The sequence below is a fragment of the Coregonus lavaretus genome, assembly GCF_964263955.1.
Source record: "Coregonus lavaretus genome assembly, chromosome: 17".
Lineage (NCBI taxonomy): Eukaryota > Metazoa > Chordata > Actinopteri > Salmoniformes > Salmonidae > Coregonus > Coregonus lavaretus.
The window spans coordinates 12,394,406-12,422,366 of NC_140004.1; the positions used below are offsets into that span (position 1 = coordinate 12,394,406).

Sequence of the window (27,961 nt, forward strand, 5' to 3'; positions counted from 1 at the left end):
TAACGCTTTATCTGCATTTCCAATGAAAACTAGTTTGAAAAATCAAACATTTATTTCATGGAAAATATATGTTGTATGTTTCTGGACGATCCACCACGCTGCCTTGTTGACAAAGTGACGGAGCGGCGCAGATTACTGTTCGATTTGAGAACGGCGCGCCTCCCTCCCCGCTTTCGTCTGATGACGTGACGGACAATGCCCGGTGCCTCGCGGCTCATTATAATCGAATCCGCCCAGTGGGGTTAGTTCTTTTCAACGCGGCAAACGCCGCCTTGAGTAATCTGATTGGTCTCTGTTAGACATTGTAGTTTCTAATTGGCTTTCTTATAAGCCAATGCAATCATCACCTCGCCACTGTGGTATCGATTTTTTCCATGGTCGGTTTCCTAGGCTTGAAGAGAAGACGTCGAGCGACACTGGGCTAGCTACAAGGGTTGAAATCTGTGACTATGTCAGTCAACATTATATAGCATATTTGTTTACGTAAATCTTGTGGAGGCAATTCAGTTATCATCCGGACCACATGTTGACAAGATTGAGTGGCAAGCAGTCGGAGCTTGGTTTGGGAGTCTTACAAGTGTCATGAAGATACATAGCTAGTTAACGTTACCCTATAACTACCTATCTAAGAGAGTGGACGAGGGGGAGCGAATGGATATTCGAGTCAACCTGCCTGGTTAACGTTAACTAGTTACCTGTACTTTTGTCTAGTTAGCTGTTTTTCCATCATCAGCTGGCTTGTTCAGACGTTAACTACAACCCGTGACATTACCAGTAACCAGGTATGTGTGCGTGTGATCCTCTTCGGGTTGCCAGTTTATCAAAGCTTAAACATTATTGCCGGTGTTTGTTAGTTAGTTAACTAATAACGTAAAATAGCTGCTAGTTACCGATGTTTTCTGTACCTTTGCGAGCACTGTGCGACTGTTCATTTAAGATGAGCCCTACGATTTGTTTTCGCTAATCGATACGATGCAATTCTGGCAAACACCTCCAGGGATTCAGAAATCAAAAGTGCCTCTGTTAGTTAACGTTATAGCTAACTAGCTAAATGTATCAGGTAACGTTAGGCTAGCTAACGTTGTAGCCAGGCCTTTTGGGTACTGTAACGTTAGTCTTTAAAACAAACCCTCATCGACGATGTGACGTTATTTGGGGTCCCCTAGAATCTCAATTGCTTTTATCTGAGAGGTCACAGCCAAGTGTTTATTTTCATGTTAGACAGTGCTCGACTTGGGCAATAGCCCAGACTGTAGAAAAGTGGTTTTAAAATCGTCATAACTACATGTATTTCAACATCTGAGCATGATTCCTGCCTCCCCCCAATACGAAAATAGACTATGGAAGGCTATGTGTGAATTACAGTTTCCCCCCCTTTTTTTTTATCATAAAATTAGTTTAATACATTATTTCCAGGTTATTTCTGACCTATAACCTGGATATTAAAACACACTCACCATAACATTTTAATTGTCACATGCTTTTTACATAACAGGTTTAGATTAACAGTGAAATCAATCAATCAATTTTATTTTATATAGCCCTTCTTACATCAGCTAATATCTCGAAGTGCTGTACAGAAACCCAGCCTAAAACCCCAAACAGCTAGTAATGCAGGTGTAGAAGCACGGTGGCTAGGAAAAACTCCCTAGAAAGGCCAAAACCTAGGAAGAAACCTAGAGAGGAACCAGGCTATGAGGGGTGGCCAGTCCTCTTCTGGCTGTGCCGGGTGGAGATTATAACAGAACCATGCCAAGATGTTCAAAAATGTTCATAAGTGACAAGCATGGTCAAATAATAATCAGGAATAAATCTCAGTTGACTTTTCATAGCCGATCATTAAGAGTTGAAAACAGCAGGTCTGGGACAGGTAGGGGTTCCATAACCGCAGGCAGAACAGTTGAAACTGGAATAGCAGCAAGGCCAGGCGGACTGGGGACAGCAAGGAGTCACCACGGCCGGCTTACTTAATGCCCCTTCTCAGCAATGCAAACATAAAAGTAAATAATAGAAAAATAAAAACACAAGGAATAAATACACAGTAACTATAACTTGGCAATATACACGGGGTACCAGTACAGAGTCTATGTGCAGGGGTACGAGGTAATTGAGGTAGATACAGTTGAAGTCGGAAGTTTACATATACTTAGGTTGAAGTCATTAAAACCAGTTTTTCAACCACTCCACAAATTTCTTGTTAACAAACTATCGTTTTGGCAAGTGGGGTAGGACATCTACTTTGTGCATGACACAAGTAATTTTTCCAACAATTGTTTAGACAGATTATTTCACTTATAATTCACTGTATCACAATTCCAGTGGGTCAGAAGTTTACATACACTAAGTTGACTGTGCCTTTAAACAGCTTGGAAAATTCCAGAAAATGATGTCATGGCTTTAGAAGCTTCTAATAGGCTAATTGACATCATTTGAGTCAATTGGAGGTGTACTTGTGGATGTATTTCAAGGCCTACCTTCAAACTCAGTGCCTCGTCTCCTAGAGATGAACGTACTTTGGTGCGAAAAGTACAAATCAATCCCAGAACAACAGCAAACGACCTTGTGAAGATGCTGGAGGAAACCGGTACAAAAGTATCTATATCCACAGTAACCTGAAAGGCCGCTCAGCAAGGAAGAAACCACTGCTTCAAAACTGCCATAAAAAAAGCCAGACTACGGTTTGCAACTGTACATGGGGACAAAGATCGTACCTTTTGGAGAGATGTCCTCTGGTCTGATGAAACAAAAATATAACTGTTTGGCTATAATGACCATCGTTATGTTTGGAGGAAAAAGGGGGTGGCTTGCAAGCCGAAGAACACCATCCCAACAGTGAAGCACGGGGGTGGCAGCATCATGCTGTGGGGGTGCTTTGCTGCAGGATGGACTGGTGCACTTCACTAAATAGATGGCATCATGAGGAAGGAAAATTATGTGGATATATTGAAGCAAGACGTCAGTCAGGAAGTTAAAGCTTGGTCGCAAATGAGTCTTCCAAATGGACAATGACCCCAAACATACTTCCAAAGTTGTGGCAAAATGGCTTAAGGACAACAAAGTCAAGGTATTGGAGTGGCCATCACAAAGCCCTGACATCAATCCTATAGAAAATGTGTGGGCAGAACTGAAGAACCGTGTGCGAGCAAGGAGGCCTACAAACCTGACTCAGTTACACCAGCTCTGTCAGCAGGAATGGGCCAAAATTCACCCAACTTATTGTGGGAAGCTTGTGGAAGGCTACCCAAAACGTTTGACCCAAGTTAAACAATTTAAAGGCAATGCTACCAAATACTAATTGAGTGTATGTAAACTTCTGACCCACTGGAAATGTGATGAAAGAAATAAAAGCTGAAATAAATCATTCTCTTGACTATTATTCAGACATTTCACATTCTTAAAATAAAGTGGTGATCCTAACTGACCTAAGACAGGGAATTTTTACTAGGATTAAATGTCAGGAATTGTGAAAGACTGAGTTTAAATGTATTTGGCTAAGGTGCATGTAAACTTCCGACTTCAACTGTACGTATAGGTAGAGATAAAGTGACTAGGCAACAGGATAGTGGGAGGGAATGGCTTACATTAAAATTAGCACTTGAGAACTGACTAAATGGACCAGTCAGGACCCAGGGATTGATGCTGGTCCGTGGACTGGAGATTGAGAAACATACATTTCCAAGTCTCAGTGAGAAGGAATACAAATGACACATCTATTTTCTTAAAGCATGTGTGGTTCACAGAAGACATTGGGGAAATTGCTATGGTGTTATCAGAGGGAAATGTTGATATGGCATCATTGAAACAACATGCAATGCAGACAGATAATCACAAAGATGCTGACCAACAGGCTCTTATCAAACCAACTAAAAGTTATTTCTGAACACTAGCCTGGGACCGAGGAGGCATCGGAAAAGTTACACTTTGTACTCAGCGTAGCAATAAACTTTGAGGCAGACAGAATAAATGCTCATCAGTACTATAGCTGTCGAATGATCCCGGAGCCAAGGAAAGCCATACACGCAGAAGGGAATCAATAGTGTATGTAAAACCAGCTTTGAGTTAAGGGCAGGCCTAGGGGAGTTCATGTGTATTTCCCACTTAACAAGATGTCTGACAGGGTGGGTAGAGAGCTTTGAGAATCCCTGCACACCAACCTAGTAGCCTAAACACTCGAGGTCGACTTGATTCCCAGGGTTCGCAGAACCAGAAATACATGTTTACCCTCAACGTGTTTAGATAGGGGGTTTCTGTCTATCAGATATAGAGAGTCTAAGCAGAGGTGAAATCTGGTGATACGCTTTAACATGTGTGGCTCATGGTCTGTTGTTGGTATGTTTGTGGAGTGACTCAGCTGTGAGTCACAGCTGTGTGTCAGTGTGTCTGAGCATATTTTCAAAATGGCCATCAATAACTGGGGTGTGCATATGAGAAATGACGTGTACAATTAACCTAACCACATGTATGCGCGCATACCTTAAACCCTCTTTCATTTGTCCTCAGTCTTTGGGAGATCATGCTAGTTTAGGCTACTTAATGCGCCACGTCAATGATACCTTTTAGTAATAGTGAATGATAAGCAGTAAAGGTAGTAAATGGTAATGTATCCTCTCACCCCACCCCCCCCCCCACCCCCCCCTTGCCCCAGCAGTGTTTGAGGATGAACCACCTGTCCCTGAGTGAGCTGTGCTGCCTATTCTGCTGCCCTCCATGCCCCAGCAAGATCGCCTCCAAGCTGGCCTTCCTGCCCCCGGAGCCCACCTACACCCTCATGTGTGACGAGAGCGGAAGCCGCTGGACCCTGCACCTCTCTGAGCGCGCAGACTGGCAGTACTCGGCACGTGAGAAGGACGCCATCGAGTGCTTCATGACGCGCACTTCACGTGGCAACCGCATCGCCTGCATGTTTGTACGTTGCTCACCCAGTGCCCGCTTCACACTCCTCTTCTCGCACGGCAACGCCGTGGACCTGGGCCAGATGAGCAGCTTCTATATCGGCCTGGGCTCACGCATCAACTGCAACGTCTTCTCCTACGACTACTCGGGCTACGGGGCCAGCTCGGGGAAACCCTCGGAAAAGAACCTGTACGCTGATGTGGACGCCGCCTGGCACTCCCTCAGGACACGGTAAGTAAGGGGACCAGGGGGGCGGATGTGGGAGGCGATGGTGGGTGAGTGAGATGGCAAAGAAGTAGCTGTCTGTGACGTTGACGTGTCCTACTAAGAGTTGTTGACTATCTTTCCACCTTCAGCTCGCTCCATGGCTTACACGCCCTTGGTTGGAAAGCGAGGTGGGGACAGCTTTTCTTTTTCGTTTTCATTGAATGATGTTTGAAAATGTGTAGGCTAGGGGCTGTTTCCTACACCCTCTACTTGTCCGCCCACTAGGCAATGGTTTTCTGTTCATGGGTTCCTCTAGCGGTCCCTTTGGCCCTCCGTCCATCCATTTATCCATCGCAATGAATTGATCCCCATGTAACCTCTACTCTCAACACTCCCATCTCTCTCCCTTCTCTATTCCTCCCTTTGTCCTCTATGACATCCCCTCCCCAGTGTGTTTTCTCTTGCTGACAGCTCTGCTCTGGGTCCCATACTGACACACACACACACACACACACACACACACAGCTTCCCTGTGTCTGCGCATGTGCACGATGTTTTGGCTGAATATTTAGTTTGTGGCTTTGTTTATGCACAGTTTTTGTGGGGTGAAATAAAAGTTAATCCAGATTTATTTCCTGCATCATGATGACAAAGCAACAAATGAGTCAGAGAAGGGAAGGAATGTCGAAAGACAGAATAGAGTGACTAACACAGAGTGCCACTTGGGCCCAAATTGCCCACCGTGATGACATTGACTAGAATAAGTGGTCCTTCATATAATAGGCCCCCTTTGGGGAAGTCTGAGAGTAAAGTTAAACAGGAAACTATTACCATACAGAGACTAGTCTACATACAGCAGGTAATACTGTAGCTAGGGCTGAGAAACCTGTCTGACTGCTACAACTTTTACATTTGAGTCATTTTAGCAGACTCTCTTATCCTGAGCGACTTACAGTTAGTGCCTTCATCTTAAGATAGCTCGGTGGGACAACCACATATCACAGGCATAGAAAGTAAAATTTTCCTCAATGTAGCTATCAGTAGAGTCAACGCTAGAAGGGATGGGTCAAGTGCAAGTTCTGGTTAAGTTTTTTTGTATTAGTATTTTTTAAAATATTTTTTGGGTGAGGAGGAGATACTCTTTGAAGAGGTAGGGTTTCAGATGTCTGTCTGGTTGTCCAGCAAAACTCGAATCCGTTTGACTGTAGCCATTCTCTTCTGTTGCTGATCTCCCTCCTACACATATTACTACACTGTGTGTGTTTGGAGGCTGCTCTGTTCTTGTCCTTTGTGTGCGACGTTTCCTATTGTCTGTCTTGTTCACACACACACACACTAATGAAACAACCACAGTCCTGTAGAAACACACACACACTGCCACCTGTGACCGGATCAGAAAATCAGTTTTTACATTTCATTATGGTCAACAGAATCAGGCTTGATCAAATGATCCTCCGATCGAGGAGGATGAATGCCCGGGGGTGGGGTTAGAGATAGATGGAAGAGAATGAGCATTGGATTGTAAATTACACAATCCTTATATTGCTGTGCTAGCCAACAGTTTGTTTCTTGGACACGCTGACCTGATTTGCTGCTGCTTTTGAAATCGGATTCATATACTGCACACTGATTTCTGTTTTGTAGCTGCTACTGTCTCTGTTATGATGCTATTTTTCAGGGTTTGAATTATACTGCGGCTTTTGGTAGAGCCTGACCGATATATTGTTTCACCGATATTATCAGATGATATTGACCTCTTACCAATAGATTGATATCGGGCAACAATTACACCAATAACCGATATTCATTACATAGGATGAAAAAAGGGAATTTCATGCTTATCTGAACTATTTGCGGCCATTCGCATAATGTCATTGTCACAATTTAAGAAAACATTTGAAGCATATTTCTTGGACAGTTACTCTTTTGGATGACAATATTTGAGAACTCAGTGTGGAGAAATGTCACTTTAATTTCCACGCTGTTAAACAGTATATCGGCAGAAATTGTTATCTGTAAGTTTTGGCCCCCCCCAAAAAAATGGAATCTGTATTGGACCCCAAAAATGTATCTATAGAAATGAATGGGGGCTTTTCTTACAGTTGCACAGACACACCTGCCCATCATATAGGCTAGCTACCTATTTATTAACTAGGCCTAACTTGGGAGGGACTTAGTGTTGGAGCCAAATTCCCATTGTCTTTATTTGTGCTATATTTGTTTGCCCCAATTTAGAATATATTATGAAATATTACCTATGATGATGTAATATTTACGCTACAGACGTTATTGTTGAGAAGACCAATTTTCGGGATGTCTCATGGTCTGACAAACACCGATGTAGCTCGGCCACCTTCCACCACAGATGCCGAAGGCCGACGTAGGTAGATGCGGTGGATTGAGACGCAGCCCATGCAAAATACCAGGTATCTCTAGTTTAAACGGACAGATTTTTATGGGGATTCTTTCGTTATGTTACTTAAATTGACGCACAGGTGCATCAATAGACTCTTAAGGATTAACTGGGGTTTTGGGTGGGCAGCCTGGATTCACATGGCTGTACCATGAGAAGCTATTAGAGGTGTTTGCTTGTTTTCTGTCCAAATTTACTGCTACGGTGTAGCTACATAGATAAAGTAGAACATTTTCAGGAGGCCAGTATTGAAGGACCATCAATCTGATTTATGGCTCCAGTAATGTGACACAGATAAGCAGAGCTTTCTCTCTGGCATAGTGTTAGGCTAAACTGCACATGAGTGAGGAGTAGGCCTCCTGTAGCTCAGTTGGTAGAGCATGGCACTTGCAACGCCAGGGTTGTGGGTTCGATTCTCACGGGGGGGCCAGTATGAAAATTTTTCGCACTCACTAAACTGTAAGTCGATCTGGATAAGAGCGTCTGCTAAATAACTTTTAAAAAAGAGAGAGAAAAAAAAGAGTATAGTCACTGCCTGTTTCCATGCCTTAAGGCTACAGTAGTTTGGACGCGTCTGTGGGACAGACGGTTCCTCTTTGCATTGCAAATTCCATAACAGATCTCATTAAGTATGAAGAAGGCAGCAGCATCAACAGTGAAAGCACTGGCATCCCATCTACCAACGTGGGCTTCCATTGGTCAGAAGCGGAGAGGAGAACCTCGAGACAGCACGACATGGGTGGTGGGGTTTGTAGTCCCTGTTGATTGACAATAGCCTAATTTCCACTATCAAGCCAGACGAGGCTGTGCTACTTTTAATTTGGCCCAAGGCTTAGTATAGCCTAGCTCTGTGCCCGATTTGAGTGCTTCAGTCCCTACACTTTTTCAAATGGCCAGTGATTGCTGTTTCCAACGTCACATTGTATTCCACCTCAAATCTATGCCAGGTTCTGCCGCACTATGCCACTCATCCACTGGTAATCCAAAGATCCATGTCAGTTTTGATCCATAATTGCCAAAATGACTGACACCCTCATGGTAGAAGATGCCCCTAATGGCAGATCCAAGATAAGCCCACCCCTCCCGGAAGTCTTATTTGAAACCACAAAGAGGGCAAAAAGACACAGACGTCAGATCAGTGCAATGGGGATCTTCCTCACCCTGCAGCCTCCATGTCACTGCCTGCCCCAAGTATCCACACGGCATGTGATGTTATTCTCCATTTTACAGGGAGCCCTGGCCTCCTTTTTAAGTCACATGGTTCATCTTGGTGTGTTTCACTGCCCCGTGTTTGACTTAACAGAGACATGTTCTGTCTCTTGTTGCCTGTCAATCATCTGATCACAATGATGCAAACAGTCACAACTAAACTCACTGGGTTCAGACAGAGTGGGGAAACCCGTACATTTCTTTGATGCAGATATGATAGACTTGACCATAGAATTAAGAGTTAGAGTACTCTAGTAATTTAATAGGATCTCTATGGACTTGAATCCCTACATGAGTGTGTTTGGCCTGTGGTTGACTGCAGGTCATATCTGAAATAAGGTGCTTGTGCGTCTTATGGTTGGGCAGTATACATTATATACCGTATCCTGGGGTATTACAAATATCCCTGGTATGATTTTCAATACCATTATTTGTTTTTTTTTGTTTTATTAATGTGAATATTTGTATTTTTTATAAATACCTGCAGTCAACTTGTGCGCTAGGTAATAGATAAAGCTGATCGTGTTCATCAGTTCACCTGTTAGATTATTTTTCATTATGAAGCTTACCAATACTAGTTTCCTAGTCACGTGTGTATTTACAAAAAAGCACAACAAGCAAAATGAGAGCTTTGTGAGGTGAGTCACTCCTGCAGCGCAACTAAAGGTGATCAAGTTACACTTTTATGAAATTCACTACTAATGTTTGCCAGCTATATATCTTCACTATTAAGTTAGCTATCTAAGATGTACCAAATACATTCTCTCCAGCTGGGTTTTGCTAACTTGTTAGCTAAGTGGCTAAAGTTAGCTTGCAAGATCAAGCTTCTTGGTAACAGCAGCAGAGACGATCCCCTCCTGGATTAAGATCTGATGTCTATTTGTTTTTTTGAGTGCTGCAAATTGCGTTAGATACTTGCATAACTTTATGAGCTGGGTTGTCTATCCTAGTAGTTAATGTTCGCATCCGCTCGTTAGCATTTACCTAGCATCCGCTATGGGAATTCCTAGCATTTTGTTACCATCTTGCTAACTAATGTTTTTTGGACATATAATTGCGCCCCTTGTGTGCACTGCTGGTAATACCGTATATCCTGGGATGCCACAGGCACGGTATGAACAAAGATTTTTATAGCTAACCCAGATGGACCAGAGCCTGTCGTTTCCAATGGGAGCAAATGAATCAAAGTCGGCAGAACAAGTAAGGAGGTGGGCAGAGGCAAGCACGAGCTAGGGAGATTCTATTGGCGCGTTCTATCATTTATTTGCATATTTCAGTTAGGGAACTCATATTCCGAAGTTTGCGTGTGCAATAACTCAATTTGCCTTTCTAAACTAAAATGAACTGAAACTTTGGCAGAGGGTAAAGTCTACAAAGCGCAGTCCACTCTGTTTGTTACAGATTCTAGTTTTGGAAACAGAAAACTGTGTCATGACAGTCAACGAGAATTCAAATAGGTCAGATCAGGTTTGCAATTAATAACTTCAATCAGACCCCCTCTCACCCGTAGAGGGGGGGTTAACGGCTCACACCCTGTCGTAAATCAAGGGAGAAGGCCCAGGCTCTCCCTCTCAAGATCCCCAAAGGAATGTCTTTGTTTAACAGACTTTTTCCCGCTGAAACTTTAACATGTTCAAAAGCGAATACTGGAACAATATTTTTAACATAGAATGTGGGGAATGGTTGGACACTAATGTCATATTGGTTGTTATTTTGTGATGTTATTAAAAATGCTATAAAGGAAATACTGTAACTTCGAAAGTATACCCACTATATGTACGAAGTGTCCATCCTATGCATTGTGCATGTAATATGAAAAAGGATGAAAGTATTTTTAAGATAGGGATGTGATTTGAGAAAGCTATACAGTGGGGAGAACAAGTATTTGATACACTGCCGATTTTGCAGGTTTTCCTACTTACAAAGCATGTAGAGGTCTGTAATTTTTATCATAGGTACACTTCAACTGTGAGAGACTGAATCTAAAACAAAAATCCAGAAAATCACATTGTATGATTTTTAAGTAATTAATTTTGCATTTTATTGCATGACATAAGTATTTGATACATCAGAAAAGCATACCTTAATATTTGGTACAGAAACCTTTGTTTGCAATTACAGAGATCATACTTTTCCTGTAGGTCTTGACCAGGTTTGCACACACTGCAGCAGGGATTTTGGCTCACTCCTCCATACAGACCTTCTCCAGATCCTTCAGGTTTCGGGGCTGTCGCTGGGAAATTCGGACTTTCAGCTCCCTCCAAAGATTTTCTATTGGGTTCAGGTCTGGAGACTGACTAGGCCACTCCAGGACCTTGATGCTTCTTACGGAGCCACTCCTTAGTTGCCCTGGCTGTGTGTTTCGGGTCGTTGTCACGCTGGAAGAACAGACACGACCCATCTTCAATGCTCTTACTGAGGGAAGGAGGTTGTTGGCCAAGATCTCGCGATACATGGCCCCATCCATCCTCCCCTCAATACGGTGCAGTCGTCCTGTCCCCTTTTGCAGAAAAGCATCCCCAAAGAATGATGTTTCCACCTCCATGCTTCACGGTTGGGATGGTGTTCTTGGGGTTGTACTCATCCTTCTTCTTCCTCCAAACACGGCGAGTGGAGTTTAGACCAAAAAGCTCTATATTTGTCTCATCAGACCACATGACCTACTCCCATTCCTCCTCTGGATCATCCAGATGGTCATTGGCAAACTTCAGACGGGCCTGGACATGCGCTGGCTTGAGCAGGGGGACCTTGCGTGCGCTGCAGGATTTTAATCCATGATGGCGTAGTGTGTTACTAATGGTTTTCTTTGAGACTGTGGTCCCAGCTCTCTTCGGGTCATTGACCAGGTCCTGCCGTGTAGTTCTGGGTTGATCCCTCACCTTCCTCATGATCATTGATGTCCCACATGGTGAGATCTTGCATGGAGCCCCAGACCGAGGGTGATTGACCGTCATCTTGAACTTCTTCCATTTTCTAATAATTGCGCCAACAGTTGTTGCCTTCTCACCAAGCTGCTTGCCTATTGTCCTGTAGCCCATCCCAGCCTTGTGCAGGTCTACAATTTTATCCCTGATGTCCTTACACAGCTCTCTGGTCTTGGCCATTGTAGAGGTTGGAGTCTGTTTGACTGAGTGTGTGGACAGGTGTCTTTTATACAGGTAACGAGTTCAAACAGGTGCAGTTAATACAGGTAATGAGTGGAGAACAGGAGGGCTTCTTAAAGAAAAACTAACAGGTCTGTGAGAGCTGGAATTCTTACTGGTTGGTAGGTGATCAAATACTTATGTCGTGCAATAAAATGCAAATGAATTACTTAAAAATCATACAATGTGATTTTCTGGATTTTTGTTTTAGATTCCGTCTCTCACAGTTGAAGTGTACCTATGATAAAAAATTACAAACCTCTACATGCTTTGTAAGTAGGAAAACCTGCAAAATCGGCAGTGTATCAAATACTTGTTCTCCCCACTGTAAGAGATAATTGTTTTCCATAAGCTTTGCACAGTAAGCAGTCATGCCCCCGAGTGAGGTCAGAGAGTGTGTGATCCTGACGGAACCGCCCCTTTCGAGCAGAGTGTATAAAAGGATGGGTTATGAATTAACATATCAGACCAGAAAACGTGAAAGCGGCAGCTACACGTTTGAACTTTGAATCTCAACATGAGGTGGAGAGAATAAACTCACCTCCCAGACAATCACTGGTACGGCTGATTAGCTGTCCTAAGTATGGTACCTTCAAAAGCGAATTTAAGTAGGACAATCTGCTACTCGGCTCAAACCATCTTATTACGCTACTCTCATCACCCCACTGGGGAACCATCGATACGGCTGGCTAGCCTATCTTCAAAGAAGCAACTTCCAGAGCGACGGGAAGGTAAATCAATTATGTAGTTCTGTTCAGAATACATGTCCAGTCTCCAATGACTTGTCAACTACGATGAAGGACATTCTGAACCATTTTGGACAAGAGCCTTACAAGCGTGCCGCGAAAAGGCCCAACCCCTTTCCAAGGCAGCCCGCTTCACCGAGAGATTCCCGGCGAACTAAGACATTTCATGTAAATACATTCATGATTTCTAACTCAATGTGGGCGGCGGTTCGTGTGCAAGGTATATGGGTACTGTAGTTGAGTGGTTTCTGAATGTATCAAGGTTAAGTGTCTCTGTCTCTCCCACCCTAACAAGCCATGCTGTCATTCCACTAGGGACCTGTTTTCTCCAGTCAATAACCGGTGCAGAGTGTGTATGTTTATCCTGTGTTCCCATTTAATTAACTAGTAAATAATTAAACCAATTTGTGTAGTACTGAATCATAAGTAAGGGTCGGGTTTTTGCAGATGCAAGGAGGTTACAACGTTCAGAATGATGATATGATACGAGGTTATGATTAATAAGTTGACTGTTTATAGATGTGATAGGTAAAGACCTTTTTTAGAGTTTAATTCGGGAGATGGTAACTCTTTAAAGAACTGGTCTCGGGGTGCCCCAAATCCTAATGAGTTAATTGTTACATGATTAATTTAAACGGGTAACAATTAAACAGTTAGTTAATTAGAGAACAGTCTTCAGATTAGGCTAATGTTAGTCACGTCACGACACTGTATGGAGATCAAATGTTTCATCTGAGAAAATTAGCAGTCGGACAAAATCCAAAACAATGGTGCAACACTAATAAAAATATATTATTAATTTATAACAAATGTGCTTTCTCCCGCGTTGGATAGTGGTCGCTGTCCACAGTTCTGAAACACATCAGTGCGCTGTTGAATTGGTGCCTTTTCCTAGACCATGTTGCTATGTGCATAATAACTAAGTTAACCAGCATATTGGTGTTGAACAATGCGGCGGAGGCAGCAACAGAATGAGTAGATGAGACAACCGCCCTTGCGTTATTATATAACAGAAATGAAGAGTGAAGAAACCCAAACTTAATTATAGTGCATTCGTAAAGTATTCAGACCCCTTTTACTTTTTCCACATTTTGTTACGTTACAGCCTTATTCTAAAATTGATTAATTTGTATTCCTCATCAATCTACACACAATACCAGACAGAAGCCACTCCTCAGTAAAAGGCACATGACAGCCTGCTTGGAGTTGGCCAAAAGGCACCTAAAGGACTCTCAGACCATGAGTAACATGATTCTCTGTTCTGATGAAATCAAGATTGAACTCTTTGGCCTGAATACCAAGCGTCACGTCTGGAGGAAACCAGGCACCATCCCTACGGTGAAGCATGGTGGTGGCAGCATGCTGTGGGGATGTTTTTCAGCGGGAAAGATGAACGGAGCAAAGTACAGCGAGATCCTTGATGAAAACCTGCTCCAGATGTGATTATGATATGCTATTGGTCAGGCCCTATTGTGCACTATTTGGACGGGATTAGTTTTACTGGGGGAGGTCGGGTAATGTAATGTAATTATTTGCAAGAGCACAAAACGCCACGTGTAATTTTAGTCCCGTCCGAATCTGCCATGTCAGTAATTTTTACATGGCAGAAGAGTGACAATTCCAGCCAGAATAACCTACTGTTTTTTTGGCCAACGCCAAGGTCCTTTGTTAATACTAGTCCGTTGCAAATCGACATCCCTGTGTTTTGAGAGAAATGTCTGAGTTTGAAAGGGGTTGCTCGCGGTTTGTGCGCATATACTTTAACTGATTCGATAAATTTAACTAAGTGCTGCGCATATACTTTGAATGGCCTACATGTAGCCTATCAACTTTCACAGTGAATGTTTTTGTTTTTATGTTTTGTGCGTATGAATTGAATATTGCCAAATGCATCAGTAAAATATCCTAAGCCTATTTAATGCAACCCTTGCTGTTAATAGATCGCAAAGCAGTATACAACTGACCTAAATGTTTGGAAATGATAAATTAACTTTCTCATCCATAGCCTTAAAACGCATCTCAAGTGCAATTGCACTGTTTAGCTCACATCTGAAGGCTGGGGGGCATTTAGGACGTAATGAGGCTCACCAAAATATCCTAATGATTATGATCACACTTCCTCAATTCAAATATTATGGCGACACTATACCAAAGATGATTTCAAAACCTGGGAACCAATCTCGAGTTATCAGTGTGGCCCTATCACCTGGACATGTTGGAATACTGTGTCTTCATTCCTAGAATAAAAACCTCCAGGCTTCCGTCATAACTGTCAATTTATTGAACAAAAATAAGAATTACAGGGGGCAGTTTGGGAAAAAAAAAAAAAAAAAATCCTTTCCGAATCGTCCTCTGGAATAACGGACATTCTGGATAAATAATTACATAACCAACGTTCTCTAGTAATACTAGTCCAGTGCTAAAAGGTGTTTTGTCACATGCGAAAAATACACATAAAAAAAATGTCAACCAACCGATTGGTCGAAAGAACAGATGACTCTTGGTCGACTAAGATTTTATTTAGTCGGGGACAGCCCTAGTGTGTGTGTGTACTGTATGTTCCTTTTTTGTTCTGGTGCAGGGTGAGGTCAAGTCTTTTACCTGAGTAGACGGGTGACTCAGTCATGAGTCAGGTGTGTCCCACACCGTCAGCAGACAGCTTTGCCGGTACACGCACACTTTATTGTTGCATATTGTCCCAGGGTATAGGGCATACAGCCAGTATCAGTGTTATGGCATTGAGGCCCAGCACCTGGGTGTGTCGGCAACACCATCTGCTCTCTTAGAGAGAGAGAACCAGTTAATCGAAATTGTGTGAATCTGTTGTGTACGAAAGTGGGATGGCACATTCAGTGTGTGTAGTATACACAGTTTGTTTGTTTTGAAATTGTTGACACCCGTTCGTGAGAGAGAGATTCTGGACCTGAACGGGTTGTTTTGTTTTCTCAGTGTGAGCCTGCTGTGGTTGTGCGGGATGTCAACTCCTATAGAATAGTGCTGTATAATTGTATTTTTACTTGGACTTGGAGGTGTTCCAGCAGTCAATCATCCTAAGTATAATATTGACTGGTAGCCTAGCAACAGATCTCCAGAATTTTATAGGATCTCTACTGAGACCCACTGCAACCACGGCAACAGCCTGTGCCCCAGGAAGTGAAAACGACAAACTTCCTGATCAATCATATTATTGATTGTAGACCAAATGAAGGTCTCTTCTCCAGCATTGACCACACACACACACACACACACACAGCCTAGATCCACACACACCATGGAGAGGCCAGGGCAGCCCACACAGTAAGTGGTTTTATTAACTCATGTGGTTCGTAACGTCATTTGGTATGGGACGACAATGCCCTGCACACAATGGCAGCAGTGTCCTCCGTCTGAGTGTAACCACTCGATCTTCAGTTCCGATTGACATGACTGGGAGCCAGTGGAGGCTGCTGACGTCCTCCCCTCAGCAGCCTCCACTGCTGGGAGCTGGACAGAGAGCAGCTATTACTAATGTACAGTCGGGTACGTAGCAGCAGGTCCTCTTCAGTGAAAAATAAGACTGAGTACAGAACACAAAGTACATGACCCAATTTGCTTATCGCCTAACCGCTTCCCTCTTCTTGATCTCTCCTGTCAGTTCTGTTCTTCCCTTCTTTCTTCCCTTCCATTTTCTCGCTCGCACAGCCTACTTGCTCTCTCCCGGTCTCTCTCTTTCTCTATTCCGCTTCCTCTTTCTCTCTCTCCATTTCGCTCTATTTCTCGCTCGCTGACTCGCTCTCTTAAAATTCTATTCAAAGCGGCTTTATTGGCATGGGAAACATGTTTGCGTTGTCAAAGCAAGTGAAATAAACAAAAGTGAGAAGACACAAAACAACATCAACAAAAAATAATAATAACTTAACAGTAAATATTGCACTAAAAAAGAAATACATTTCAAGTGTTCTATTATTCGCTATGTACAGTGTTTTAGCAATGTGCTAGTAGTTGTAGTACTAATAGTAGGGGAATATAAGTAAACAGATAATATTGGTGGTATTTACTATTTACAATGTTTGTTCTCCACTGGTTGCCCTTTTTCTCATGGCAACGGGCTACATCTTGCTGCTGTGATTGCACACTGTGGTATTTCAGCAAACAGATATGGGATTTTATGAATGTTAGACCAACAAAGAATTTGAAAACAAATTGATGTGATCTGTGGGAAATATGTGTCTCTAATGTGGTCATACATTTGGCAGGAGGTTAGGAAGTGCAGATCAGTTTCCCCCTCATTTTATGGGCAGCGGGCACAAAACCTGTCTTCTCTCGAGAGCCAAGTGCCTCACTCAATAGAAAGGTTATGCACACAGAGTCTGTACATATTCAAGAATTTTGGGTCAGTCACAGGGGTCAGGTATTCTGCCACTGTGTGCTCTCTGTTAAGGTCCAGGTAGCATTCCAATTAGCTCTTTTTTTGGTTGATTCTTTCTAGTGTGTCAAATCGTTATCTTTTTGCTTTCTCATAATTTGGTTTGGGTCTAATTGTGTTGTTGTCCTGGGGCTCTGTGGGGTCTATTTGTATTTGTGAACAGAGCCCCAGAACCAGCTGGCTGAGGAGACTCTTCTATAAATTAATCCATCTCTCTGTAGGTGAGGGCTTTGTGGTAGAATGTGTGTGCATCGCTTTCTTTTTAGGTGGTTGTAGAGTTTAACAGCTCTTTTCTGGATTTTGATAACTACCGGATATAGTCATAATTCTGCACTGCATGCATTGTTTGGTGTTTTGTGTATATTTTTGCAGAATTCTGCATGCAGTCTCAATTGGGTGTTTGTTAGGGCTGTGACTTTAATTGAATAACCATGTCATTGACTGTGATGGATGAAGACCGTTTAATATGCAACAAGTTTTGATTTATTTCATACCATTTACATGCTCTGTGTGAGCAATAAGCATGTCTGGTTTCTCTGTCCTCTTAATGTTGACGGAACGCACGCACCTGAGCATGCATAGAAGTACCTGGCCTACGTCTCGCAAATGTAGGAAAGTGCCCAGCTGGGCTTCTCAGTCATTATTTTAATATTTTTTTTAAACCTCCATTCAAATTATAATTGTTCCTCACAGTATTTGAAAAATCTTTCAAACACTCTCCTCCTCGATAATCAGCGTCGCTGATAAATAGGCTATGGACATGTTTTGTGTATTTGTTTCTATTTTAATCATTGTCAATTTCATCTTCATACTATAGCATAGCTGTCCCCTTCATACTTTCCTTGTCAATTCATTATCTTATAGGCTTTCTGAAAGTAGGCTAAGGTAGGCCTAGGTGTTTTTAATGTTTTAAGGAAAGAATAAACATTTGCTTGTCTGACATACGCTTGTGGTTTTGATGCGTGCTTTTACGTGGGTGCGTGTGAGTTCGCTGATTTTCTCTATATGTCCATCCAGAAAGTTTCCTAATGTAGCCTGTTTGGACTCATCTCTTTAATAAGAATCAAATGCTCCTGTCATGATTTAGCTCTTATAAAAGGCATATTTTCAGTAGCTTAGGCTACATTATTTATCTCAATAAGTGTACTTCTTGCGACTATTTCGGGAAAGATGGGACAAAACCCATCAGACTTCGTTTGAATGATTTTGTGCGTCGAAATAGGATCTGTTTTTAATTTTTGGTATGCAGAAAAGCCAACCGAGAAGGACAAGGTAGGCATATCTTTATTTTGACTCAGTTAATGTTGTCAATACAAAAATGCGACAGATCCTCTCCAACCTGACATTTCTTAATTTGTTGATTTAATATTTATAAGTAATAACCTTAATAATAATAATAATAATAATTAAATGCCATGATAATCACAGTGTAATGGCTTGTTTCAAATAGGTTTTATTAAGAACCATTTAACGTATACAAGTGTACAAACAGAATTGTAACCTCCCCCCCTGTGTACATTAGCCTGGCCAATTACCATAACCTCAAATTCCAAGACCACCACAGCCCTAGTGTTTGGCCCGAGACCTCACTACAATAGATGGCAATGGGTTCTATAACTGATTGAAGGATTTTTTGCCAGATCCTATTTGGGATGTTGAGTTTTATGTTCCTTTTGATGGCAAAGGTAGAAGGCCCTTCTAGCCTTGTCGCTTAGGTCATTCACAGCCTTGTGGAAGTTACCTGTGGTGTTACTGTTTAGGCCGAGGTAGGTATAGTTCTTTGTGGGATCTAGGGCAACGGTGTCTAGATAACATGTGTATTTGTTTTCTCTCGCTCTCCCCTCTCTCGCAGATTGCATTATTGGCATGAAATACAATTTGATGGCTTTCCCATAGAACTCTATTCAACATTTTGGGACAAGGTAGACCCTTCTTTACACAAATGACAACACACGTCACTCAATTCAGTAGTTCCATGCATAAAACAGTTATTTAAGTTATATTAAAACCAGGAGAATCTGGAGTCCCCTTCTGATTAGAGACCCGTAAGTTGAATAAATTGACAATAAAATGATAACAAAGGTTATAAGCAATAGAATGGCAAAAGTCATACCAGACTTGATACATATCAAACAGGGTTTATTAAAAAGAGACACTTGCAAATACAAGAACATATTTCGGTTTAATGCAATACGCAAAAAAACAAGAGATTTATCAATAATGGCTGTTGATGCCGAAAAGGCTTTTGACCCTCTTGAATGGCCTTTTCTATTCAAAACTTTGGAAGCGTTTATCTTTCCAGCTGAAATAATACATTAAATAAAAATATTATATAAATGTCCTAAAGCAAAAATATACACTAATACATTATCAGATGAAATCGCTTTAGAAAGGGGCACAAGACAGGGATGTCCCCTCTCCCCCCTCCTGTTTGCACTGGCAATTGAACTGCTTGCAGAAAGAATTAGACAGGACCCATATGTAACAGGTATTGGTAAACATGAATATAAACTAAACTTATTTGGAGATTATCTCCAGATTATACCTGACCAGTATTGAAAACTCAATGCCCCCTTTGCTAAAAAATATTTTCAGAATACTCAAATCACAGGATGTAAATGGAAACAAACAATAATGGCAATAGGAAAAATAATAACTCACGATCTACAGCAATCCTTTTAAGTGGACCACAAAAAATATTGAATACTTAGGATGCTTAATAAGTGACAACTTTATTCCATTACTCAACAATATATAAGCAGATCTAATGAAATAGAATAATCTTCCCATAAATCTTGAGGCATCACTACAGACCTGGGTTCGATCCCAGGCTGTGTCACAACCGGCCGTGACCGGGAGTCCGGTGCACAATTGGCCCAGCTTCGTCCGGGTTAGGGGAGGGTTTGGCCGGAGGGGCTTTACTTGGGTCATCGCTCTCTAGTGAGTCCTTGTTGCGGGCCGGGCTCCTGCAGGCTGACTTCGGTCGTCAGTTGAACAGTGTTTCCTCCGACACATTGGTGTGGCTGGCTTCCGGGTTAAGCGGGCAGGTGTTAAGAAGCGCGGTTTGACGGGTTATGTATCGGATAACGCATGACTCGACCTTCGCCTCTCCCGAGCCCGTTGGGGAGTTGCAGAGATGAGACAAGATCATAATTGAATATCATACAATTGGGAAGAAAAAGGGGATATATATACAGTGGGGAAAAAAGTATTTAGTCAGCCACCAATTGTGCAAGTTCTCCCACTTAAAAAGATGAGAGAGGCCTGTAATTTTCATCATAGGTACACGTCAACTATGACAGACAAAATGAGAAAAAAAAATCCAGAAAATCACATTGTAGGATTTTTAATGAATTTATTTGCAAATTATGGTGGAAAATAAGTATTTGGTCACCTACAAACAAGCAAGATTTCTGGCTCTCACAGACCTGTAACTTCTTCTTTAAGAGGCTCCTCTGTCCTCCACTCGTTACCTGTATTAATGGCACCTGTTTGAACTTGTTATCAGTATAAAAGACACCTGTCCACAACCTCAAACAGTCACACTCCAAACTCCACTATGGCCAAGACCAAAGAGCTGTCAAAGGACACCAGAAACAAAATTGTAGACCTGCACCAGGCTGGGAAGACTGAATCTGCAATAGGTAAGCAGCTTGGTTTGAAGAAATCAACTGTGGGAGCAATTATTAGGAAATGGAAGACATACAAGACCACTGATAATCTCCCTCGATCTGGGGCTCCACGCAAGATCTCACCCCGTGGGGTCAAAATGATCACAAGAACAGTGAGCAAAAATCCCAGAACCACACGGGGGGACCTAGTGAATGACCTGCAGAGAGCTGGGACCAAAGTAACAAAGCCTACCATCAGTAACACACTACGCCGCCAGGGACTCAAATCCTGCAGTGCCAGACGTGTCCCCCTGCTTAAGCCAGTACATGTCCAGGCCCGTCTGAAGTTTGCTAGAGTGCATTTGGATGATCCAGAAGAGGATTGGGAGAATGTCATATGGTCAGATGAAACCAAAATAGAACTTTTTGGTAAAAACTCAACTCGTCGTGTTTGGAGGACAAAGAATGCTGAGTTGCATCCATAGAACACCATACCTACTGTGAAGCATGGGGGTGGAAACATCATGCTTTGGGGCTGTTTTTCTGCAAAGGGACCAGGACGACTGATCCGTGTAAAGGAAAGAATGAATGGGGCCATGTATCGTGAGATTTTGAGTGAAAACCTCCTTCCATCAGCAAGGGCATTGAAGATGAAACGTGGCTGGGTCTTTCAGCATGACAATGATCCCAAACACACCGCCCGGGCAACGAAGGAGTGGCTTCGTAAGAAGCATTTCAAGGTCCTGGAGTGGCCTAGCCAGTCTCCAGATCTCAACCCCATAGAAAATCTTTGGAGGGAGTTAAAAGTCCGTGTTGCCCAGCGACAGCCCCAAAACATCACTGCTCTAGAGGAGATGTGCATGGAGGAATGGGCCAAAATACCAGCAACAGTGTGTGAAAACCTTGTGAAGACTTAGAGAAAACGTTTGACCTGTGTCATTGCCAACAAGGGTATATAACAAAGTATTGAGAAACTTTTGTTATTGACCAAATACTTATTTTCCACCATAATTTGCAAATTCATTAAAAATCCTACAATGTGATTTTCTGGATTTCAGACTGGCCAATAAAAAGAAAAGATTAAGATGGGCAAAATAACACAGACAATGGACAGAGGAAGATTGGAAAAAAGTGTTATGGACAGACAAATCGAAGTTTAAGGTGTTCGGATCACAAAGAAGAACATTTGCGAGACGCAGACCAAATTAAAAGATGCTGGAGAAGTGCTTGATGCCATCTGTCAAGCATGGTGGAGGCAATGTGATGGTCTGGGGGTGCTTTGGTGGTGGTAAAGTGGGAGATTTGTACAGGGTAAAAGGGATCTTGAAGAAGGAAGGCTATCACTCCATTTTGCAACGCCATGCCATACCCTGTGGACGGTGCTTGATTGGAGCCAATTTCTTCCTACAACAGGACAATGACCCAAAGCACAGCTCCAAACTATACAATAACTATTTATGGAAGAAGCAGTCAGCTGGTATTCTGTCTATAATGGAGTGGCCAGCACAGTCACTGGATCTCAACCCTATTGAGCTGTTGTGGGAGCAGCTTGACCGTATGGTACGTAAGAAGTGCCCATTAAGCCAATCCAACTTGTGGGATGTGCTTCAGGAAGCATGGGGTGAAATCTCTTCAGATTACCTCAATAAATCGAGAACTAGAATGCCAAAGGTCTGCAAGGCTGTAATTGCTGCAAATTGAGGATTCTTTGACGAAAGCTAAGTTTGAAGGACCCAATTATTATTTCAATTAAAAATCATTATTTCTAACCTTGTCTCTGACTACATTTCCTATTCATTTTGCTATATTTCCTATTCAAACTCATTTCATGTATGTTTTCATGGAAAACAAGGAAATGTCTAAGTGACCCCAAACGTTTGAACGGTAGTGTGTGTGTGTGTGTGTGTATGTATATGTGTATATATATATATATATATATATATATATATATATATATATATATATATATATATTTATATTTATTTATTTATTTTCTACTGCTTGACTAAAAAAATCTGTCGACTAATTGGGGTCAGCCCTAGTAGAAGTTGTGGAGTAGAGTTCCACCCTAGAGAATACGAGGTGGGGGTGACAGAGAGAAAGGATGGCAGAACACACACACACATTCATATCACCTGACCTACTAATATTACAGTCCCTGACTGTACTGTATAGCAGATGTTTTAGATTAACTTTTATAAACAAGTGTTTTGACAACCTTTTATGCTTTGGCCAGCCTGTTATAGCCTGGCAGTAAAACCAGTAACTAGATTAGATGGATCTGATATAGGCTGAAGATGAAATCCAGGCCTAATGTTTGAGGTACTGCTGCTCAGAACAGTTGCCTGTAAAGAAGAGGCTGAAGTTTAACCTCTACGGGATCGGTGTCCTGTATACTGGACGGTTGAGCTAACGTGTGCTAATGTGATCAGCATGACTGTTGTAAGTAACAGCAAACTTTCCAGGACATAGACATGTCTTATATGGGCAGAAAGCTGACATTCTTGTTAATCTAACTGCACTGTCCAATTTACAGTAACTATTACAGTGAAAAAATACCATGCTATTGTTTGAGGAGAGTGCACAACAACAACAAATGTATCACGGCAACTGGTTTGATACATTCACCTCTGAAGGTAAATAATGTACTTACATTCAGTAATCTTGCTCTGATTTGTCATCATAAGGGTACCAGAGATAAAATGTAGCATAGTTCTGTTTGATAAAATCAATTTTTGTATTCAAATGTAGGAACTGGGTTCTACAGTTTGAACCCCTGCTGTCTCTGGCTCCACACCCACCCCGCCCTGCCATCTAGATGTGTCAAAGTTAGTGTATAAACTAATGATCCATCATATATGACATTCCTGGGTGTGTGTAAACTTACATTTGATATTACCATATAATTTTTGTATGTTCTCTATAGTTATGTACTTGAAAATTTATCAATTGACCAATTCGGCACATTTGGGCAGACTTGATACAAAATAGTCCAGTATTGCAACGCTTCACTGGATCAATCTGAAACTTTGCACACACACTGCTGCCATCTAGTGGCCAAAATCTAAATTGGGCCTAAACTGCAATATTATATTTAAAATTTTAGTAATTTAGCAGATGCTCTTATCCAGAGCCACTTACAGTTAGTGAGTGCATCATTTTTTTTTTTTTCATACTGGTCCCCTGTGGGAAACGAACCCACAACCCTGCCGTTGCAAACGCGATGCTCTACCAACTGAGCTACACGGGACCATATTGTGGCCTTTCTTGCATTTCAAAGATGATGGGACAAAACAATTATAGAAAACGCATGTTTTTTTTTAGCAGATCTAATGTGTTATATTCTCCTACATTAATTTCACATTTCCACAAACTTCAAAGTGTTTCCTTTCAAATGGTATCAATAATATGCATATCCTTGCTTCAGGTCCTGAGCTACAGGCAGTTAGATTTGGGTATGTCATTTTAGGCAACAAAAAAAATAATGTTAAGGATCTGATCCTTAAGAGCTTAAATTCCACATCTGAGGATTCTGGTTCTTTTTATGTAGGTTAGTTCCTATGGGACCTTGTCAAATGGGGAAACGCCTACCTAGTCCATTGGAAGGCTTTGACCTCTTGGGACCTCCTGTGAGCCTCCACCCCATCACATGCCTGTGCTGTCACATTCCAACCAGTTGGATGACCTACTCTGTGGTCAGTGTACACAGCCTGGCCTGGCTGGATTTGACTGGCAGGTCGCTGGGGGCCGAGGATGTCTGAAGCTTCAATACAAAAGGTTTATGTGTTCATCATGCACCAAATGGAAGAAAACAGACTGAAATGGGAAGGGACTCCTTTTAATTTCTGTTGCATTTTAAAACATTTTCTGTTACATGCCCAAATGAACACAACCCATGCTTTGTTTTTGTAGAGCTTCTTTGACTCACTTTTCTTCAGGGAAATGTTTTGGAAACCTGCTAGTTGCATGTTATTGATGAATTTGATTAATCAGAAAATGAGGTTGTTCCAATGGCAACGATCCGCTCTTTCCATGACAACTTTTTTAAAAGTCATTTAGCAGATGCTCTTATCAGAGTGATTTACGATTTTAGTTCATTAATCTTAAACTGGCTAGGTGAGCCAATAACACAATCGTATCAAGTTAATTTTTCCTTCAACAAAGTAGACCTATTTTTCAGCAAATTCGGTGCTAGTAGGTAAAGATACTCTTCATATATTGATGAAATATAAAAAATAAAAAAAACATTTAAACAATTAGAGGTGTCGTGTGCTGTTGTACAGCACAGGCTGGGCTGGGCTAGGTAGAACTGATGTTTGTGCTCAGTCCTGCAGCGGTTTAGAGCCGGGATCGTCAGCTGACTGGCTGTGTTGGTCACATTCTCTATAATCAGCTATGGACTTCTCGCTCTCTCTATTATTATTATTATTATTATTATTATTATTATTATTATTATAATAATATATGCCATTTAGCAGACACTTTTATCCAAAGTGACGTATACATCTCTGTATCTCTTTATTTCTCTCTGTGTATTTATTTTTCTTTGGTCTTCTGCTTGTCCCACCACACCCCTTATTGACATGTCAATGGTCCCACACCTATCCTTGACTTCCCACTTCCTCCTGATCACTTGACTTCTAACCTGAGTAGTGACTGAATCATGTCAATAGAGACTGACTGAATAACTGTGACTATATTATCATCATAGTCATATTATCACATATTAGGTATTTACCACCTTGATGCGGAGTAGCTGATAATGTTTAACCCGAGGATGTTCTGTGTCTCCCCTCAGGTACGGTATTAGGCCAGAGAATGTGATCGTTTATGGTCAGAGTATCGGTACGGTCCCGTCCGTGGACCTGGCGGCACGCTACGAGAGCGCCGCGGTCGTCCTGCACTCCCCCCTCACCTCTGGCATGAGAGTGGCCTTCCCAGACACAAAGAAAACCTACTGCTTTGATGCCTTTCCCAAGTGAGAGAGACACACACACACACACACACACACACACACACACGCACACACACACACACACACAGCGCATAAAAGCAGTCATGTTTGAGTCACTCTGGACTCAAAAGGTCCATCTGGTGGTCCTTGGTTGCCACCAGGTTATGGAGAATTGCACTGTTGACAAGGCTAAAAGGGGAAACTGCCTGCTGTTGAAATGGCCACATTGGGTTATTTTAAATCCTATTCATGTCATCTGTTTCATCATTGGTTGGAAATTAAACTTGCTAACAGTTCCCTTCCTCTTTTGTGCGTGTGTTTGTGGTGCGTCCATGCATCTGTCCTCGCCTTGCCTCCCAAAGTATTGACAAGATCTCCAAGGTGACGTCGCCGGTGCTGGTGATCCACGGGACGGAAGACGAGGTGATCGACTTCTCCCACGGCCTGGCGCTGTACGAACGCTGCCAGAGGCCCGTGGAGCCCCTGTGGGTGGAGGGCGCCGGCCACAACGACGTCGAGCTCTACGGACAGTACCTGGAGCGCTTGAAACAGTTTGTGGCCCATGAGCTCGTCAACTTGTCAACTTGACTTCACCCCTCAGTCACCCACCTGCTGCAACTGTCAACCTTTTGAAATACCCATCCCTTTTTTGTTCATTTCTTTCTTTTTGTGTATTTAGTTGTTTTATCATTTGAAACAGCGTGGTGATTTGTGTGAGAGAGATGGAGGGATGATGGACAGATATAATAATAATAATAATAATAATAATAATATATGCCATTTAGCAGATGCTTTTATCCATAGCGACTTAGTCATGCATGCATATATTTTACATACGGGTGGTCCGGGAATCAAACCCACTATCCTAGCTGGAAAGTACCATGCACTACCAACTGAGCTACAGTGGACCACTTGAATGTACTCGAAGATTGTGTGTGTGTTTTGTGCACAGATGAGCAGTTGAATTCTGTGTGCATGTGTGCTTGTCACATTTCTGCTGCCTTTCAGAAGGATGCGGTTCTGATCCATTATAAGGACCTCTGACGCACACACTTCTGAGCATATCTGAGCGGTTTCTGTGGAGCAGCTATGCTGGATGGAAGACTGGACCGCCACTCAACTAAGTCTGTCTTGACTAAGGAGCCAAGTCTGCTACAATGTGGTCAACATGGATGTTTTGTTGGGTTTAATATATATATATATATTACGTTTGCATGTATCACATGTGACTTGGAACTGTACAAGATAAAACTCTTGACATTTTAAGATGTCAGTGTTGCCAACTATTCAGCATATTGAAGAAAAAAGCATGTCGTACGGACATCCTAGAAACCTCTCAAGTTGTATAAGCTATACAAAGTGTTTTGTTTTACTATGTTGTTTTTTATGTATTCTTTCAGTAAATCTAATACGACTCCATTTATATAGTAAAACGAATAATAAAGCTCTCCTACCATTTCAGAGGAATAGCATTTCTAGATATTGATTTTGTCTACAAACTGCCTGTACACTTGGTAGCTCTTTGTTACATAGTTTGATTACGACTCATGCCACTGATGCCATAAAACATCAAAAAACAGTGAAAGTCATTAATGCGTGACTGGGAAGTGTTTTGAAGACTGCTTGGTTTTACGGAGGACACAACTGGATTCTTGCACACTTTTTGCTTATCCCTTATATCTGACAGAATATATGTTTTTTTTAGAACCTTTTTTTCTGTGAGAGACACTATTAATGCAGAATAAGGTAAAACAGTTACCAATCACATACTTTATTGTATTAGTAAGGCACTGACTAAGTGGAAGCTGATTCTGTTATAAAGTGCTACTGCATGCCATGATAGGCTGGTGTTTTCTTACCCTTTAGCTGGATAAATGCTGGCTAGCGCAAGGCCATGGATGCTACCAAAAACCTCCAGTTCTAATTGGTACAGTCTGATGAACTGAAATGTTTGGATTGGTTGTTGATGTTATTAATCAAGAATTGTTAGGATTGGTTGTTGCTGTTAGATAATGTGTCTTTTAACTCTACTGGGGACTTGACTTTTCTGTACTTAAAGGTAATGCGTTCATCCATTTAATGTTTGTACTGGACAAGCCTCTATTTTAAATTGTAGTTGTAATTACTACTATAACTTTTTAATATGATGATTTAGACATCCATCTGTGGTGAGTCCATTTTAAATTATTCCGATGACCATTGAAAAATCTGGTCACCCAGACGATGTCATTTATCAGTTTGTTTTTCTAAGACATTTCATTACTGAAGGAAATTACGTAACATTAAAATGGATATACACAATAAAAAAGTATTTGAGGAATGATAAACATGCCTGATCTTTGTTGCTGAATGGGTTGTATTGTATGTTGTAGACACTGAA

General features: G+C 41.8%; 1 protein-coding gene across 2 annotated transcripts; it reads left to right on the forward strand.

Moving 5' to 3' along the window:
- Positions 1-316: 316 nt before the first annotated feature.
- On the forward strand, positions 317-27,902 carry LOC311145179 (alpha/beta hydrolase domain-containing protein 17B). Of its 2 annotated transcripts, none has more exons than XM_084181389.1 (4): positions 317-782; positions 4,646-5,124; positions 25,426-25,605; positions 25,944-27,902. In XM_084181389.1, the coding sequence occupies exons 2-4, from the start codon at positions 4,658-4,660 to the stop codon at positions 26,167-26,169; spliced, it is 873 nt and encodes a 290-aa protein (XP_084037515.1). In that variant the 5' UTR covers positions 317-782; positions 4,646-4,657; the 3' UTR covers positions 26,170-27,902. The 2 variants fall into 2 exon arrangements, with proteins under 2 accessions (XP_084037515.1, XP_084037514.1); XM_084181388.1 differs by having other exon boundaries at positions 4,649-5,124.
- Positions 27,903-27,961: the final 59 nt, after the last annotated feature.

Coding starts and splice junctions, on each gene's coding strand:
- LOC311145179 (XM_084181389.1), top strand. CDS start 4,658: ATGAACCACCTGTCCCTGAGTGAGCTGTGCTGCCTATTCTGCTGCCCT. Junction 5,125..25,425: donor TGGCACTCCCTCAGGACACG/GTAAGTAAGGGG, acceptor GTCTCCCCTCAG/GTACGGTATTAGGCCAGAGA. Junction 25,606..25,943: donor TGCTTTGATGCCTTTCCCAA/GTGAGAGAGACA, acceptor TGCCTCCCAAAG/TATTGACAAGATCTCCAAGG.